General features: G+C 42.5%; 1 protein-coding gene and 2 non-coding genes across 3 annotated transcripts; all 3 read right to left on the bottom strand.

The window, feature by feature from the left end:
* Positions 1-9,695: 9,695 nt before the first annotated feature.
* Positions 9,696-17,590, bottom strand: pabpc1b (poly A binding protein, cytoplasmic 1 b). The gene is made up of 15 exons (XM_072675674.1): positions 16,860-17,590; positions 14,986-15,179; positions 14,736-14,851; positions 14,276-14,415; positions 13,996-14,090; positions 13,673-13,810; positions 13,271-13,366; positions 12,746-13,018; positions 12,349-12,439; positions 11,716-11,826; positions 11,482-11,627; positions 11,297-11,381; positions 10,883-11,013; positions 10,182-10,280; positions 9,696-10,075 (listed from the first exon to the last, which is right to left on the bottom strand). Exons 1-14 carry the CDS (start codon positions 17,050-17,052, stop codon positions 10,188-10,190), a joined length of 1,902 nt encoding a protein of 633 aa, XP_072531775.1. The 5' UTR covers positions 17,053-17,590; the 3' UTR covers positions 9,696-10,075; positions 10,182-10,187.
* Positions 12,050-12,185, bottom strand: LOC140552638 (small nucleolar RNA SNORA5). Its single transcript, XR_011979555.1, has one exon. It is a non-coding gene; the product is annotated as a small nucleolar RNA SNORA5 (small nucleolar RNA).
* LOC140552637 (small nucleolar RNA SNORA5) lies at positions 13,489-13,626 on the bottom strand. The gene has a single exon (XR_011979554.1). It is a non-coding gene; the product is annotated as a small nucleolar RNA SNORA5 (small nucleolar RNA).
* Positions 17,591-19,330: the final 1,740 nt, after the last annotated feature.

The following is a 19,330-nucleotide window of genomic DNA, read 5'->3' as shown; positions in this document are numbered from 1 at the left end:
TCGGCGCAAATCGCTAGAGGTTAAACAGCCGAGCTCGTTCCCCTCGAATGTATTAGCTATCATGCTACTTGTTAGCCAGCCGATGTTGCTAGCATGCTACTTGTTGGCCAGTTCTGCTATTAGTTCTGCTGATCTTGCACAAGGCTCACTAAAATAGTCAATTGATAAAAGGTAAACAGCAAACCTGTCAAGAAAAGACCACAGTAATAAAAAATTTCCATATATTTCCATTTATTTCAATCGTGACTGGCCAGTTAATCACGTGGACAATTTCACCCAATAAAACAATCCATTCAGAAACCCTCGAAGGTACAACATGGTGCTTAAGTTCCAACTCTGTACCTTAAAGCACCTCACCACACACAAACACACAGATTTGGTAAGGACTTCGCATCACACAAAAACATTGCAACCATCCAAGATACCATAGCAACCACCCAGCAAGCACATGTCAGCAACCTGGAATGCTGTATGGACCAGGGCAACCACTTGGAACAGTGGCAAAGAATTGCAGAGCCCCCAGCTAGAGATCTCAGGAGGGGGGGCCCCCCTCTGGAGGTGCATGTTTGCACCTCTAAATATCCAAACTGCTTTAAAATAGAACAGTACAGTTGATAGTCTGGGGTCAGACAGAGTGAACGAGGGGGCAATTCAACTTAAAATAAACATTATAATAATAATAATGTTAAAATAAATAAATAAACAGTAGTGGAACATGGTACAGCTAGATTCTCCAACTAAAGGCACTAAAGATGTACCCTTGAGCAGAGACAGAGGGGGACATTGTCCCCTGGGCACAAGCATCTTTGGAGGCTCCTCACACAAAAACAATAACATGTACCTAAAAATAAGCATTAGCATGATAATAATAATAATAATATTAATAATAATAATAATAATAAAACAAACCCTGACCAGAAAAGTTACAGTTGTTACTAAAATTACAAACATTCACAGTGTATTCAGACAGTATTTAGACCCCTTGACACGCCACCCGTTCAGCACTGGTAGCATCGTGTAATAGGGGGTGCGTCCCAGCCTAGACTTGTGGTATAAATTGGGTTACGAATAATATACAGCAGTTCTGTAAATCTGCAGACTGTGTGTGACCTGCAGCAGTCGTAGGCAGACGAAGCAGTTTGTAGCTTCTGCTTTTAGAAAGAGGACAGTCAGCAGTGGAAAGCTCCAAAACCCTTTAATCTCTTTAAAATATGAGCTGCAAAACTGACCCCAATATCCGCCATCTCTGATTTTAGTCCTAACTGAGAAGTGCTTTAACTGAGGACGGCCATTTGTGCAGCTCAGAGGGAAGGGAATCTGCTGAGCTTCGTGTTTGATGGATGTAAATTCGTCTAAATCAGTGGCTGAGAAACCGCTCCTAAATCTGCTCTCTGATATACAGTCCAGTGTGGGAAAGCTCAGCTAACAGCGATCCACAACATAACAGCCCATGAAGAAACGAGCATCGTTACTGCTGTACTGCATAATTATGCATTTCTAAGGATGATATTTAATGTTTTAGCTAAACTAACTGAAAATCTGTAGGCTGTCCTGCCATTCACCATCTGCGTCTAAAGCTCCTCAGGACAGCCAACTCCAGCACCCGGGGAGCATAGAGGGTGAAAGGCCTAGCTCACAGGCCCAACAGTGGCGGCCTGCCGAGCCCAGGCATCAAACCCACAACCCTGTTATCAATAGCCTGGAGCTCTAACCACTGAGTCACCACTGCCACCACTGCCACCACTGATACAGTCAGTGTGTAACAAGGCCAATCGGTTCACTGCACCGACTTTCCATATCCATATATTAAAGCAATACAAAGTTTGGGAAATACATTTAATAAAGTACCAAATTAATAGCATTTAATGAGGTAATATGCCAGATTAGAGTTCCTTGCTGCGTCACTCACTGAACAGCCTGCAGCTCCCTCCCCAGCTCCTTCCAGAGACCAACATATGACAGTGGTGGCTCGGCAGTTAGATCATTGGACTGATGAGCACAAGGTTGTGGGTTTGATTCCCAGAGTGCCTTACAAGGTTACTTGTATTGAGCTACAAGTACGGTTCGGCTTGAATCGCCATCCCTTAAGATCTACGGAAGACAAGCGTCCAGGCTTTTTTCTGTTCTGGCACTGAAATGGTGGAATGAACTTCCCCTGGCTGTCCGAACAGGGGAGTTGCTTGCTGTCTTCAAACGCAGACTGAAGACCCACCTCTTCTGAGAGTACTTGGGTGAATAGTAGAGTTCTATGGTCTCCTTATTGACTTGTGTTTAGTAATGTCCAAACTTAGAGGTATCTTTAATTTTTAGCCTATTCAAACTAGCTGAGGTTATTCTCGAGTACATGGCGAAGCACTTTTGTAAGTTGCTCTGGATAAGAACGTCTGCTACATGCCGTAAATGTTAAACCTATTAAAGCAGTTTCCCACTTTGACAGTTGTTTTCTTGTCCAGTTGGTTCTTTTTTGTGATTTTGACTTCTTGCCGTAACCCGTTTAGTTGTTATTGTGGGTTGTTCTTGTTTGCTTAGGGCATTTAAGTGGAGTGATGAAGTATCTGGGAAAACTAACTGTTGTATTAAATATAGTATACAGTATAAAACAATAGATTAATAGATACGTATACCGCAATATGCCCCCCCCAACCACCGCACTTCAGGCATTTGTATTAGAAGGCTTTTTCAGTGGTCCTGGGGGGGATCCCATCATAATAGGGGATCTTGGTACAGTAGCAGTCAGCTAGCGGCTGGGTAGCATGGTGGAGTTCATGCACTGTAATGGACCCGGCGAGAGCATTGAGAAACAGCACTGTTTACCAGTGGGGAAACCCTTAGAAGGCCAAGCTCAGAATCTGGTTGGAAGAGCTCCAGTACTTTCACTGAACAAACACAAAATGTGTAGAGTCAGATCAGTCATCAGCATAATCAGGAACTGAAAGAGTGTCGCAGGACGAATCGCATTCAGATTTCCAGTGAGTGGAAAAAAATCACCACTGAAGTGTTTCTAGAAATCCTACATATACGTCACTGACTGTAAACACGAGCCGCAGTCTAATCAGGATTCACTCAGCTCCAGGTTTGTTACAACCTGTTTGCTTGGGGCTAATCCACTACTAGAATCCAATAAGGTGGCTAACAGAAATGAACATCATCATACAGGTGTCATTTTCCCTCTTTTTGACATTTGGGGTCTGAGCTGAAGGCCGAGGCCTGCTGGTCACAGAGACATCTCTAACAGGCACACAACAAACAGAAGGCCTACAGAGAGCACTTCAGTAGTTCAGAAGGAGGGGGTAGTTTCCCAGCAGCACTGGGAAAGTGTGCGCTCAGAAAAGGGGGGGGGGGTGGTGGTGGTGGTGGAGGATTCACGTGATTTCGTGTTTTTCATTTTGAACAACGCGCTAAAAATAACCCATGACACTGCAGCGGAAGTGACACATTAGTGGTCATTGTGTTGCGCTTGTATGGAGTACAAGTGATTCCCCTCTGGGACGTCCGTCCCGCCTGTATCTGTGCAGGCCTTGCTGGACAGGAAGTGATGTAAGGTGAAACGGAAAAGTTTGCGTTTCTGCCTGAAGCTGCCTGAAGAGTCAGGGCAGGCTTCTGCCATGGAATCTGTGTGTAATTCTCCTGGGAGCAGTAATAGTGTCGAGGCAAAGAGCCAGGCCGAGTTTTTCTGTGTGTTTGAGGGCTGGGCTGCAGCTGCCTGAGGTATTTTAATGCGCAGCGTTCTGTTTTAGGCACACGGCGCCACTGAAAACGGAACATTTCAAGAGGGAGGGAACACTGGGCTCCTTTTTTTAGTCTATGAACATTTTCACGTACAGCTCAGGCTCCTTGTTGTGGGGTTATTACAAGTGCTTTGTTCAGCAAAAGCCATTTTTTAGCCTATACATCACGCTTTTGCTGTTCCAATCCCGGCTTGGGCGCCCCCGAGAGGCAGTAACTCAGGCCTGATGATTAAATAGCGAGGACTTTCCCTTCTGTTCTGTAGTGGGCTGCCCCATTTGTCCTTTCTCTCAGAAACCTGTAGCCACACTGATTTCCAGAGGTGTCAAGTAGTGAAATACAAAAACTTTGTTACCTTCCTTAAGTAGAAATGTTTATCTATACTATTTTTCAGACGACTTTTTACTTCTACTCCTTACTCTCTACTTCTATTTTCATGCAATTATCTGTACTTTCTATTCCTTACATTTTAAAAATAGCCTCGTTACTCATATTTCATTTTAGTTCGTTTTCATTTCAATCACGCCATCCGGAAACCATCCATTCACACCATTCTGACAGTGAACTTGAGTGAAACGTCCCAACTAAGCACCACGTTTACCTTCCAAATAAGCTTATTAATAACATGCCTCTGAAGTTTGACCATTACAATCCTTATAGGCAACTACTCTTCATATTTTCTGCTCCATGAAACACGTTACTTCTCAGTAGTGCACAGAGATGCTCCTTTAAAATATTTGATATTACTGAAATGCAGATTCAGGCAGATCTGCACCTGAAACAGGTAGTCTAGTGCAGCCCAACATTTTTCAACATTAACATTTTAATATGACATTATTAGCCATCATTACGGCTTTTAGAAAATGTTTTTGGGTAGGGGGTGGGGGTAGTGCATTATATGCCCCTGTGATGCGGCCTAAGCTTTTGGCCTTTGTTTTCCTTCCATTACCTTTACTTTTACACTTTAAGCAGTTCTGAAACCATTACTTTTACACTGTTACTGGAGTAAAAAGCTAAAGCTAATACTTTTAAACTCTTTTAAACCCCAGTATCTCTACTTCTACCTGAGTAATGAATGTCAATACTTTTGACACCTTTGCTGATTTCAAATGGTTTATTTATTCTCTGCTGAACATGACTGCTGATTTGATCCCATACCTTTCAGTCAGATTAATACAGACAGACATACAGTACGCTCGCCAGTATGTTAGGTACACTTACTGTATATTGTACATACTGTACATTCATTTTGCCAGTTTAACGGTTCAGGAGAAATGATCGATTTATCTAAATGCAGGCCGTGCTTATAACTCCTTATAACTTCCAGACAGAGTGGATGTGGGCATGGGTTCAAAATGAGCCATTGCTGTGTAGTTTGCTGGCTTTCACTCTAAGAATTAGTGGAAAGGGACCACAGTGAGACCACCGTTGACCGGATACTATTTTACCCCCTATACTATACTATAACCCCTCCACAATCAGAACCCCCCCCCCCCCCCCCAGTACTCTAGCCCAGTATAAACAGCATGCGGCAATCGTTTTTTTTTTTACTGGACTTTGGTACATTTTGTTCATCAGAGTCAACCTGATGTGTGAATCATGTGTGGATGTGGGAGAGGTCTGCTCCTCCAGCCTTTCTTATGAAATCCAGGATATTAATAGAGAGTTTGCTCCCCTTTGCTGCAGTAACAGCCTCTATACTCTTCTGGGAAAGCTTTACACTAGATGCTGGAATACTGCTGTGAGGAGGAGTTCCTTGCATTCCACCCAGACAGCGAGAGCATCACTGAGGTTAGGTACTGATGTGGGATGGTGTAGTTCCACCACTTCCAACTCATCCCAAAGGTATTGGATGGAGCTCCATCACTCTAGAGATGCAGAAGGTCATGGGAATGGTGACCTTAGGCTCACTATTGATCGTACACAACTGTGTCAGCTGTGAGGGTGCGCTACAAAAGAAGAGGTGTCCACATACTTTTGAACATCCAGTGGGACTGGGTTTGAGTTGTTTACAGCAAATGCAGCTTACCCGAGCGTTCATCATGTGATAGACAGGCTGAACTGCTGAATGGGGAAAGAGCTGGCCTTAAACAAGGAGAAAACCACAGCCAGGACAAGCCAAAACGTTGCAGTTTCACAACGAGGCTCTTTTTTTGTGGGCAAAAAAGCCTCTTACGCGTCTGATCGGTTTATCCTGCTGTGACCCTGAATGGCCCTTTTCAACAAACAGTGGAGCAGCGTTATCACAGCACGATAAGGTCAGTAGTTTTTCTGCCACGGTCGGCCTTTCCTCTTACACGTTCTCTGTTTTAAACAAATATCAGGGTGGAAATAAAATGTTCTACTTGATATATTTTCCATTAATTACTGTCCCTGCCTGCATGTTCTCAAACACAGAGAACAAAAGGCTGCACCCCATACCCCCCCCCCCTCCCTCCCAACCAGCTCTGTTATTGTGATTATTACTGTTGCACCACTAAGCTCTTCTGTTTCAGTGGCGTCATCATGCCCCAGATCAAACGCAAAGGAGTTTTCTCTCTCACACATACACTTGCAGCACTTCAGGAAACCGCACAACACACATGTGTATCTAGAGCTGAAGGATGTACAGACCAGCACTGTTCTGATCGTTCACTTAGATAGATGTTTAACTCCCCATTGTGGTTGACTCTCTTTTCAAGAAAACAACCCTGGTGGGTTCATAAATAAGACTGTAAACCAATGAAGAGATTTCTCACGAAATCTGCCATTGCAAACTGGGCCCAAACATACACCGCCTTGCTTCATAGTGATGAGCTTCTGTAATGCTATTAGGGTTTACTCCTATATCAAAATACAAACTGTCTTATAGATCCAACTGACCGCAGTTAACATTTTTATTCGATTATTTCTATTTACATACATTACACTTACAAGCAAACCGAAAGATGAATGGATATGAATACATATTACAGAACATCCAGTTTTAAAAGGTTACTTTAGCACCCTCTGCTGGTCAATACAGAGACCTGCACTTTCTACACCAATACAAGCCAGAAAAGGGCCCAGGGAGGGACTGTCCGTGAGGAAGGAGAGGGCCAAAATATGTGGAAAGGTTTCGCTACAGGTTCGCTTTTAATTCGGTGAAGATTCCCACAGAAATACCCTTAATCGTGCCGGGAAGACTCGAAGTGTGTGTGGTTTTTTTGGTGATGGCCTGGTTTCTTTTTAATTGTGTTGAATTTCCCCTCCGTTACACAGCTTTACTGGGGACACAGTGCTAGGATTTCAATATATATATTACAAATAGTTATTAAGAAGTTTTTGATGACCCATAATTAATATTAGTTACGTGTTTAGTATTGTTGCATTTAAGTGTACAATAAAATAATAGTAGTATGATAGTAAAAAAAAAATAATTATTATAATCACGCAAGCTGATTGGTTGAGAAGCGTTCTAACCGCGGTGTGCATCACTGTATCACTCCGCGGATCTTTTAACTGTTAAGCCATCGTATCGTATCGTAAATGTCCTGAGCAACCGAAAACAAGAATGACACAATACGAAACAAAAAGGATTAGGACAAAAAGACAACACAGAAAAATAAAATATTATGATTTATTAAAAAATGTAAAAGTGGGAGGCGAAGTTGCTGCGCAGAGAGTGAGTGGAGTTTCTGTGACACTGCCACCAGCTGCTTCTTAAGGAACTATATTTTGGCGGAAGGAACACAGTGAAGGGTTCGTTCTCGGCTCGATTTGTTTATTAATCAATGTATCTCGCTCGTAATTATTTGTATAAAAGGAAAAAAACTCCAAAAAACAAAAAAGAAAAAAAACTCGAGGTCGTGTTCTCGTGTAATTAAAAACAATCAGGTCGGTTAATTAGTTATAAGCGTTAATAGTTTTTACGCTACTTCTCGGTCTATTGTATGATCCACAGCAGCGGCGGCGTTCAGCGGAGGAATACAGTGTGCTGTGAAAAACGTGCTGTTGTGGCGAAATGACGTCACTGTTAGAACGCTTCTCAACCAATCAGCTTTTATCACTATTATAACAATATTACTACCACTAATAATAATAGCCTTCCGCTCGTGTCTCTGTTGCTTTAGTCACTAATTAACTGCTGTGAACAGCTAGTAGTGGATTACACTTGAGAAAAGGAATGGGGGTAATTAATGCTGAAGGTGATCAAATTAAATAATAAAAAGAAAATACACTGAAGCATAATCTTGGCTAAAATAATTAGAAAAGATGCCAAAACAGTTGAAGAGCAAAGCTGCTCCTCAATCCCAGGCACATTACACACCAAAGGACTATTGAGAACAACAGCCCCTGCATTCACTGTCCATTCCTCCAGCTCCATGTACAGCATATGTCCAGATGATTTCTAGAAACTTGCCACTCAGTGGGACAATAGTGGGTCATTTGTTAATGACTCCTTAATTACCCTATGGTGCCAAAAAAAAAATAGGTTGCTAGCTTATGCTAACCTGGGTAAACTAGTCTGAAAGGAAATTAAGCTTTTCTGATTTACCAGATAGCAACATAGATTACACCTTGATTTAATAGTTGCATAAATGTTAGTGCATATCCATACTGGTTGGATATCCATACTCTGCCTATTTGCACATTGTACAGATGTTTTCTGTAAATCAGCTCTTTACTTTCTGTAAATATCAGCTCTTTATTACCTTTAGTACTTCTTACTTTAATTTATCCCCTATCCTATTTATTGTTTAGTGTCATTTTCCTTTAGTTTAAGACTGTGTTCTGTGTTTTTTTGTTACTTGTCATACGTGTTGCTCTCACCAAGACAAATTCCTTGTATGTGCAACATACTTGATGAAACAGAGATTCTGATTCTGATAAACACAGGAACCACATCAAAACTCACCTTACTTTAGGAAGTCCTTTACACCAAATGTGGGCTTTCAGTAGTGGTGAGGGTCATGTTTCTAGAAATCATCTAAACATATGCTGTACATGTGATTGAGATGTGAATGAACAGCATGGGGATGGGATCTCTGTGCAATGTGCCAGGGATTGAAGAGCAGCTTTGCTCTTCAACTGTTATTATACCCAATTAAAGCCAAAATGATCCTTCAGTACATTTTCTTTTACCAAATATTCCATTCCAATTTTATTCCCATTAATAATGGCACAATTGTATTAATATTGTATGACCCCCCCACAAAAAAAATAAGAAAATAAAAGCACATGTATGATATAGTCCCTTTAAATTACCCAATTTCCTATAATTGCAGTAATGGCCATCTTCAAATTCTCATTGATTGACAATTATTTTTTGAAAATATCCCCACCCCTTTGCAACCCTAGCTCTAATCATGAGTAAATGGGAAGCAGTGATTAATAGCAAATACGTAATGGACTTTAAAATTTGACAGCAGAGCTGAATCGTTTGATTCCGTTCTGTTATGGGATCAAAAGCAGTTTTCAGTATACAAAAATAAATAAATAACCAACCACTTGGACTGTAGAAAAGCTCTACATGAACCCCTTTGTTCTGGACATTATAAAGAGGTAGCACCTCACTACAGGTTTCCAGTTAAAAGAAAATCAGGGATGCAGGATCAGTAACTGTTCATGGGTTCTTTTGCAACAGAAAGCTGAAAGAAAGCTACCAAAAGATCTGAGCCCCCACCTTTGACCCAAGCAAATGAAGTGCGCCATATAAATCTTGCCCTTCTTGGCTGTAATTACAGGCAACGACAGTAGTCACATTTTTAACCCTCTCTGCTAGACAAATTATTTGGATAGTTCCACTTCACAACCAGGAAGTGTTCCTGACCTCAAACCCTGGTTTCAGAGAAAGCCCTGCTCCTTTAAACAGAAAAACTGGAGCCTTCTGGTAGGGACTACAGGACTGTTCACTTCAGTGGTCTGGGCTGCCGGAACCCAAAGCTTCACCCTCATGTTTCTGAAGCTGATCACCCTGTGATTCACAAGAAAGGACTCATTTGCAGACATTTCAGCAAGCATATTTTTAATTTGAGAATTTTTCATAATGCCAGCGTTAGTCCTCACCCCTCGCGCCCAGGACACACTAGGCTTTTTAAAGTAAAATGAGTAAAATAAGGAATGCTATAGGGCTAGGTCCCCTTTTTTCCATGGAATCTTTAAAACACCAGATTTTGCATTTTTTACTTTTTCCATTTTTCTTTTTTTCTGATTTTTTTATATTAAGATAATTGACTAGGTCTAGTGTTTCTTTTCTCTAGACCTGGCAGAATCTAGTTTCGTGTTTTCCTTTTTTTAAAATTGTTTTAAATCTTTTTGCAATGTTTTGTGTTTTTTCAATGTTAGATTTTTTTCCCCCCTCGGTGAAGCAAGTTTCGAAGTTCTGTCCCTGCAACAGAAATGGGGAAACGCATTAGCAAATTATTAAATAAAGCAAATCAACCAAGTTAGGAAAAAGAATTTGCAGTTATCTTCAAACTACAGGTCCACGTTACCTCGGCTTAGACGGTTGGCACACCAGCAGAGTTGGTTACATTTTTCTGAGCGGCTTCTTTAGCCTGATGAGCCTGGAGCACAGCAACTGCCTCATCAACCTAAAAGACAACAAATCACATTGAGACTAGAATTTCAAATACAACCCAGCCACATGTTATGTACTCCTGTGACCTATGCAATGTTTTAGCCATGACTGCACAATACCATGTTAATACCAGGACTGTGATATAACCCCCAACCAAATTGTTTTGTACAGTGAGGTTCCTGATCAACCACAGTGCCCAAAGTTCAATCAAGGTGCAAGTGTTTTTGGCCAAATTAATGGAAGTTTTAATCTTTAAACACATTAATTCAACTGGACTGTACCAGTTTATCCAAGTGCAGCGCGATTTTGGGGGGGGGGGGGGGAGATCACCCCCAATTTAGTCTTTAATTTAACACCAGGAGATTGCAGGCTACCATGTTCCCCCAGTCACTTAACTCATCCACATCTTCACAGCTGTGAAATTCTCATTACAGACCTCACACCAGCCAGCCTTGCAAACTGAAACTGCTGAATATGCCGAAAGGCAGATGGCAATGATTACAATGTTTACTTAATCCCTCATCTGACTATACTAATTTCTAGCTTATGACTCCTATGACTGATGACATTTCAAATGCAAGTCTCTTAGAAAGAGAAAAGTTGAGAAAAATTGACCTTGGAACGCAGAGATTCAGGAGACTCCAGCATGTGCAGCAGCTCAGAGTTGTCAATCTCCAGCAGCATGCCCGTGATCTTACCCGCCAGGGTTGGATGCATATTCTGAATAAGCGGGAAGAGACGCTCACCTGGAACAAAGACATGTTTGAGTCAGAACATCATACGAACAGTGATTACAAGGGCAATCAAGCTACGCAACCCGAATAACGAATCGAAATGTGAAGTGATGCCTTAATGTTCTAATGTGCAAGCACAAGCGGCAGCAGATCAAACCAAATATCAGGCACTGATCAACTTGTTAGCTTCACACAAACAAGTCCCTCAATTTGTACTCGCTCTATACATTTTTTAGACCTTCAAATGCAGTGGTTCCAGCAACCACTGGAATAGCAAAGAACGTTCATGACTCACCCAGCATCTGCTTCTGCTCCTGCGGAGGTGCAGCGGCCAACATGGAAGCCGTGAGAGGCTCCTGACCCTGCACATGCACAGCAGGCTGAAAAGAGGAAAACAATGTCATTACACCTTCACAGTAGAGTGGACCAGCTGTAACCAGCAGGGGGGTGCTGGTGACACTAAAGGTTACAAAGGCTCACCTGCTGCATTGAGACCTGAGGCTGTGTATTCATGTGCTGCTGTGGGTTGCGCACTCCTGCTGCGTACTTGTACTGTGGCACACTGCGCACTGGAGCAGCAGCAGCGGCTGCAGCTGTTGTAGGCCTTGGGCCCATTGTCTGTGCAGCTGGAGAGCAAACAGAATTTTAAAGATTGTTCCCATATTTTCACTGCTCAGCAAAAGCAAAAAAAAGTTGTTGAAAGGGAGGACTCACCAACACGCTGAGTGGACATCATGCGTGGTACCTGTGAGGTAGGCCGCATGGCGCCAAATGTCTGGGGCCTTGGAGCTGATGGGCGCATGGTGGCCGGCATGTTCTGGAAGTCTAAAGAAAAAGTCACTGCTTAGAAGCTGAAAAAAAACCATTGTCCAAGAAAGCAGACATGCAAACTAAATAGTACTGAAGAATTCAAGGACCTATTTAAATGGATTGCCCAGATAGGTTTAAACATAGGCTAAAGTTTTCAAAATGTGAAATTAGTTCCACTAACCACTAAATGAGGTCGAGAAACTAATCCAAAAGTGCATTTAGGCAAGAGGGGTGCAGCATTTGTACATAGCCCTAATTATCCCCAATATCTAGTGAATTCGAACATGGGGCCCATGGACTACTTGCTTACTGTAGCAGCCATTTTGGCCAGTGTAGCCCACTGAGGGGGTTACACTGAATTTGACAAGACTGCGAGCGAACAAGGCAAACAATTTTAGAAATTTAGAAATTAGGCAAGTACTTGCAGAGATAAGTGTGCTGTAATTCAGTCAAAAATAGATAAGCCATTCTTAAAGAACTGGTCCAAATAAACTTGTTTAAATTAAACTGAAACCACCATGTGTTGGGAGTACTTACGTTGAGGTCTGACACCCTGGGTAGTCCAGCGCGGGCTTGGTCGGAGCTGAGCCAGCTGACTTGTAGGATAGTACGCAGCTCTGTTTTGGGCCTTGGGATAAAAGCAACAAAGTTTCAAATGCAAGAACAAGCTCAGAAGCAACAAAAACCAACAAATGATACTTTGAGAATGATCGTAGTGAATTAAATTGCAGACAAGGCTTTCAAATATGCAGAGCAAAAAGGCACATTCTGGTGTTGTCTAGAGAGGCTGGAAAAAGTAACTGCTCAGTGCAAGGTACTGTTAAAGGAGGCTTTCCCTATATAAATGAATTCAAGACTAGTCACCAACTTCCCATATACCTTTGGTCTGTACTTTAGGTATAATGCACTGAAAACCAGAGTGTCAAAAACTCACTTGTGGAATGGCAGCCATGAAATATCCAGAAGGTGGGGCAGGCTGGTACGGGTTGAGGACTGGATTGGGAACGGCACGGACGCTGGCCATCCTTTGCATGTACTGGTTGGTGAGGTGGGCCTGGCGCTCCTCTTTACGCTGAGCCAGGGCTACATACAGTGGCTTTGTGGCCACGATGCGCCCGTTCATCTCAGTCACAGCTTTGGTGGCCTCCTCAGGGGAGGAGAAGCAGACGAAACCGAAACCTTTACTGCGGCCTCCGTCCATCATAACCTGCAGAGGAACAACTGAGTGAGAAAGCAGCAACAAGCCAGAACTAGGGAGACCCATTCTACCCAAGATGCAAGAGGCACATTTTAAATTCTTAATCCTTAGCAAAAACAACTCTACCCTAATTCTCTACATGTCTGACCGCAGGGAAGGCAAACAGATCCACAACCTGCAGCCCCTGAGGCAGGTTAGTGGTAGTGGAAAATAAACAGCCCAATCAGCCAAAGAAATCTGCAGCTACAGCCACATGCATACCTTGGCACTGGTGATGGTTCCAAAAGGAGAGAACTCTTTGCGCAGACGTTCATCATCAATGCCATCGTCCAGGTTCTTCACATAAAGATTAACACCCTGCAAATTTAAAAAAGGTAGTACAGTTTACACCTTCAATACAAAAATTAGCAAATGTACACACTAGGTCATTCTATGTGAATAAGCCTACCTTCACACTACATTTGACAAAGGATTTCAGTGCTTGTACATAGCCCTAATTATCCCCAAGATCTACCAGTATTAGAAAGTGGGGCCCATGGACTACTTCCTCACTGTGGCAGCCATTTTGGCCAGTGCAGCTCATTAAAAGGTGCTGCACTGAATTTGACAAGGCTGCATATAGAGATTTATGCATTTCTTTTTCACCCCTTCAATCAGACCGACCTGGTAACGAGTCATACGATCCTGCTTCATCTGCTCAAACTTTCGCTTCAGTTCAGTCTGACGCTCCACCTTCTTTTGAGCACGGCCAACGTAGATCAGCTTCCCATTGAGCTCTTTCCCATTCATCTCATCCACAGCCTGGAGAAGGTAATGAAGGAGTGAAAAGACTTTAGGTATATTAAAGGTTTAATTAAAGATCTGTCAAACCAAGAATACTGAATAGAAACCATTAAGATTGGCATCAGTTACAAATAAGAATTTTGTACACCTTTAGCAAAGTCTTACAAGCCTAGTGCAGACCACCTATAAAAGTAATTACCAACCTTTTGAGCATCTTCATGCCTCTCAAAGCTGACAAAGCCAAAGCCCCTGGACTTTCCACTGTCGTCAGTCATTACACGGATGCTCATAGCATTACCTTAAAATAAAGCCCAAGTGTCATTCATGTATGGCTATGAAAATAAATATCCACATAGTGGCAGTACCTGTTTACACATTTGAAAGAAAAAAAAAACCTTTAATGACTAGTCTTCCTCTACTGCACATGTACAGAACCACAGGTCCCCCAAACAGTTTACTTCTACAGAAAGACCACAAGCTTACCATATTTGCTAAAGACCTCCTTAAGTTTCTCATCATCCATGTCTTCTCCAAAGTTTTTGATGTAGACATTGGTAAACTCCTTTGCTCTGGCTCCAAGCTCAGCTTCGCGCTCTTTGCGAGATTTGAAGCGCCCCACAAACCTGCAGTTACAAACATTTAGGTCAAAGAAGCTTTTGGCTGTGTAGTATGTGGTCAAAAATACTGTATTATACACAAGTCACACCAAAAAGCAAAAAAAAACTAAACAAAAAGCATTAGTTTCTACACTTCAGCTGCTGTAGAGTCTGTGACCACTGAGTCCAATTTACCAATCCATGCTCACCAATGTGTATTACACAGAAGGCTTGTAATATTGACACTGCCTAACTGAAAATTCAGCTCATTAAAAGATCAAAGCACATTTGTATGTGGCGCATGGATAGGTCAAATAAAGGAACATCGGTGCTAAAAGTTCACTTACACTTTTCGGTCATTGAGCAACATGCCGTTCATTTTCTCAATGGCCCTTTCAGCTGCTTCTTGGGTTTCAAAATGCACAAAGCCGTAACCTTTTGAGCCATTCTCATCACAAACCACCTTGGAGAGAACAAAGGGGAGCAAATGCAAATCACAACCATGCAGTCACTGCAAGTGTTCATGCACAAAATCAAAACAAGTGAGACAAACGTTAGTAGTTCACCAGGAAGTCCAGTGCAAGCTTTGCATCTTACCTTGCAGGACAAGATATTGCCAAAAGCAGAGAAGGTATCATAAAGGGCCTTGTTGTCAATAGATTTGTCCAAGTTCTTGATGAAGATGTTGCCGACTCCACTTTTCCTCAGTGAGGGGTCACGCTGAGACCACATAATACGGACAGGTCTGCCTTTGATCACGTCAAAGTTCATGGTGTCCAAAGCACGCTCAGCTGAATTGGGGGGACAAGAACTCTATAAGTGACTTTATATACAATGTAATGTTACAAGGCATCAACTGGCTTTCTTTTATGACGCTGACTGTCAATTATTGGAACTACTAGAGGGTAGTTCCACTGCAAACTTAAATGTAAAAAAGGAACAGTTCCAACACATCAGAAAACCTTCACCTGCCAATGTGCTGGCTTTACAGTGCAGATGCACATTTAACATTAGAACATGCTTCTGTGAAAAAGGTTACTGATGTACTTTACTGATCCATTTTGTAACTGCAACTGCACAAGCAGGTTATGCAATATGAAGCCAACAGTAAGGATTGGAGCAATGTACAACGTTAGTGGTTTCAACTAATGTCTGCTGATTAGCAAATTGTCTACAAGTTAAATGAAATTGCAACTTGATGCCAAATTTACACTCTTCTTCGAACCAAAGCACTACAACAAACTGCATGGTGTGCTGGACGCCTTAAGCAGACCACTTAAGCTATGAATCGGACTTTAACTCAATAAATGTACAGGTTTTCCTAGGACTCAGACAACCGGAAGATATGCTGGGCCTGAGGTTTACTTTAGCTTAATCACTGGAGCTACAGGAATTTGGGTAAAGGACTTAGCAATATTTCTTAGTCAGGAGGCCCTTTCCAGTACTAAAAAAAATTCAGACACCAAAACATGTTTGACAAATCCCATTTTCTTTTTTAAATAGAGGGAGAAATGGTACACACCGTCAAACCCTCCCTCCTGCCTGGGCGGTCTGTATAAAGTTATCTTGGCTATCCACCCTTTGGTCCTCCACCCAGTCAGGCCTACTGCTAGCATAGCCATGTGTGTACAGGGAGCACATGCTTTTGCCCATTCTGGATTCTCATCTTTATTATACTGTCCGCATCTATATGACCTCCTCAAACTCCTATGATTCAGTATCTGAGCCTGTTCAAGCTGATCTTTCACTAATAAGCTTAGAGCTGGGTTAGCATTAGCAGCTAGCAGGCCCATGCTGAGTAGGCCCAAACCAGCCAGCTAAATAACCTTCATTTTAGTTAACCCTTTTTGTACAGCAAAGCAGCTCGGTGCTTTCAATGCATACATGCGTCACCCAAGTACCGGATTAATAACGATTAACTGTCCATATTTCACTTTATGCTGGTAAAGTTATGATTAAAGTTCATATTAAAACGTAACCTGGTGCCACTGCCAGGCAAGACGGCACAATTAAAGCTGATCAACATAAGGGTATTTTACGTTGAAATATCAAATCTTAAAAAGAAGACGAAAATGACTCATTTACACCAAATATTAACTCGTGCAGACACATTTTAAAGTATGGAAAGATTTAATAGAAACTATCCAAAACCAGAGATTTGAGACCAATAAGTTCTACATCCGGGGACTCCACCTCCGGTCCTGGGGAGTGGGAGTACAGCACGGTTTGTGGTGCTCGTTGCTCTTACAAGTCAGTCTTCATAAGCACTGAAGTTACTGCTCGCACACACACACACACACGCACTAATGAAACACGCGTGAATTCATGCCATCACGTGAGGCGCACAAGAAATGGCCTATGCGCCTCCGCGAAGCATCATGTTCACAACTGCTAGAGAAGACAACCATCAAACCGTGCTGGACCCCAGCGGCAACAGGCTGTGGCGCACCGCTAATCAGAGTAATGCTCACCGTCTGCCGGCTGCTGGAAGTTGACGTAGGCGTAGCCGAGCGAGCGGCGTGTAATCATGTCGCGGCAGACGCGGATGGAGAGGATGGCCCCAGCCGGGCTGAACTTCTCATACAGCATAGCCTCGGTCACATCCTGGTGGAGATCCCCGACGTACAGGGAGGCCATCGGGTAGCTGGGAGCGCCGGGATTCATCTCCGATTTCGATCCGAACTCGAGCGACCAGAAGCGACGTTTGAATGATCTTCAGCTCCGCTCACGCGCTCTCCTCAGGCCAACGGACGGGCTTCGGTTAGCACTAGGCTAGCTAGCTAGCTAACTCCAAAAACGTGTCCAAGCTTAAAAGGGGCTTTTTAAAAAAAAGCACGGGTTAAAATCGTCGCCGAACGAACAAATAATAATCTCGGGTTAAGAAATTAAGAGATTAAATTAAGAAGGCGGCGTTAATTTTAAGATAAACGGGTTGTTAAATCGAACAAAATCGCTCGCAAGGCCTTCAAGCTCGGGTTTTGGTTCAAGTTGTCGTTTAGTTTCTCCTCCTGATGTGCCGAGTTCTGCTCCTGCTTCACCGACTTGTTTTCTTACAAAAAAGAAAAAAAAGAAAGGATTTTTTAGAGTTTTTAAGATTTTTAAATTTTTTTTGGTTTTTTATTTTTTTATATAATGTGTGCCTAGCTCAGCAGCACACACGCACTCACACCGCACTAACAGCCGGGGGGTTTCGGGGAGGGAGGAATCCGCAGCGCAGTGGTATTTATAGCACAGCAGCCGCGTCTCCGGAGCGAACCATTCACAGCCGGTCAGGAGGGGGGGGACGCCGGAACAGCGCAAATCACGATGACGACACCTTCCAGAGACGCAGCGACGCAGCAGACTGTTAGAAAGTGTGGTGACGTTTTTAATCACAACATAGGTTAACACATACATCATGGATCAAAATTAATCTTCAAATTTCATTACGAACCGACTAACAGATACAGTTCAGCTATGTTGACTTCCATGAAAAGTAGGCTTCAGACAACCATAGTCACCATTTGTGTTGAACACAGGTGGGATTGGGCCTCTGCCTTGCAGTAAACACACACACCCACACTAGTGATCAAACACACACGTGCCTGGAGCGGTGGGCAGCCATTGTTGTGGCACCTGGGGGCACCTGAGGAGCAGAGAGGGCTCGCCGGGCCCTCAGTGCCTTGTTTCCAGACTTGGCTGATATTTAACTGAGTTCATCATATGTGCGCATTGCTACTGGCTGCAACACAAGCCCAAGGCATGATCAATGTGCTCTAATCAGTGACGTCTGGTGCAGCAGATGTTGAAGGAGCTTTATTATTAGTCAATTTTATCTGGAGGTTGTTTTAAAGGGGAATGAGGGGTTGTTAAAAATGTGTGAGAAATGGCGTGTCTGTGTCCCTCCCCCCCTCGATTCATCCACTGTTTATTCCAGCCTGTAGGTTAGGATTGGGAGGCGTTTGATAGAGGAGCGTTGAGTCCATAATGTGATTTGAACTTCTGATCTTCTCTTCTGATCACTTGATGAGCAGCAGTTAGACCGTTGTGCCACTCTGAAGCTGTAAAAATATACAGCATAAAAACACAGTTCGGGGTAATTTTTTTAGTTTTGTGGTCAAATTTGTGTACATTTTAACAGGTATGCATAGTTTACATTCCTCACAGGACAGACCTAGACAGGTGTAAACAATATTCCCGTCAGTACCCACAATCACTGTCACACCTTATGAAGTAAGGAGTTTAGGGGGAGTTTTTAGGCATTCGTCTGATCAGCTGGAATTAGATTCTTGAGAACTATTTTGATCAGATCCTAGAACTGTAGCTGATTTAGCTTTATTTAGCATGGCAGTAGTCTGCTCCAGGGAAACAATGTCATGATAGAATAATAACCATTCAGGGGGAGTTGTATTTTTGGGGCTAAACCATTTATGTATGATTGTTGTTTTAGCTGCAGTCAGGCCAGCAAAGATTAAGCATTTTTGAGCTATTATCACTATTATCATAAAACTATTTCACATAATAAACTAACACAGATATTTCTTAATAGGATTTGCAAGCATATCAGACACTGTGGGTAAGATATAGTCCCAAAACGCATCACACTGCAATCCCAAAACATATGTATAAATGTTTGCCATTAACAGAGTTCTAAGTAAATTCACCTTCTTTTTTTGGACACAGAATTTGCTTGTGGTTTCACAACTCTCGAGTGGCGCAACTGTCTAACTGCCTGCTTGTTTAAAGACAGGATATCTTAAGTGTGAACCCATTAACACCACAGCAGTCAATGATCAAAAGTCAGTGATGGAAATAAACAGTAAACAAATTCACAAAACATCTTCCAAAATATTTCAGCAATTTTAGCTGCAGCTCATTTACTAATATTTTTGAGGCTCAACTCAGTGTGTGCAGTTGACCAATCTGAGGTGCGGAAGTAAAAAAAAAAGTGAGTTAGGAGAAC

Source organism: Salminus brasiliensis, chromosome 3 (assembly GCF_030463535.1).
Source record: "Salminus brasiliensis chromosome 3, fSalBra1.hap2, whole genome shotgun sequence".
NCBI lineage: Eukaryota > Metazoa > Chordata > Actinopteri > Characiformes > Bryconidae > Salminus > Salminus brasiliensis.
Note: the sequence above shows the minus strand (reverse complement) of the source record. Positions and strands in the feature narration are given on the sequence as shown.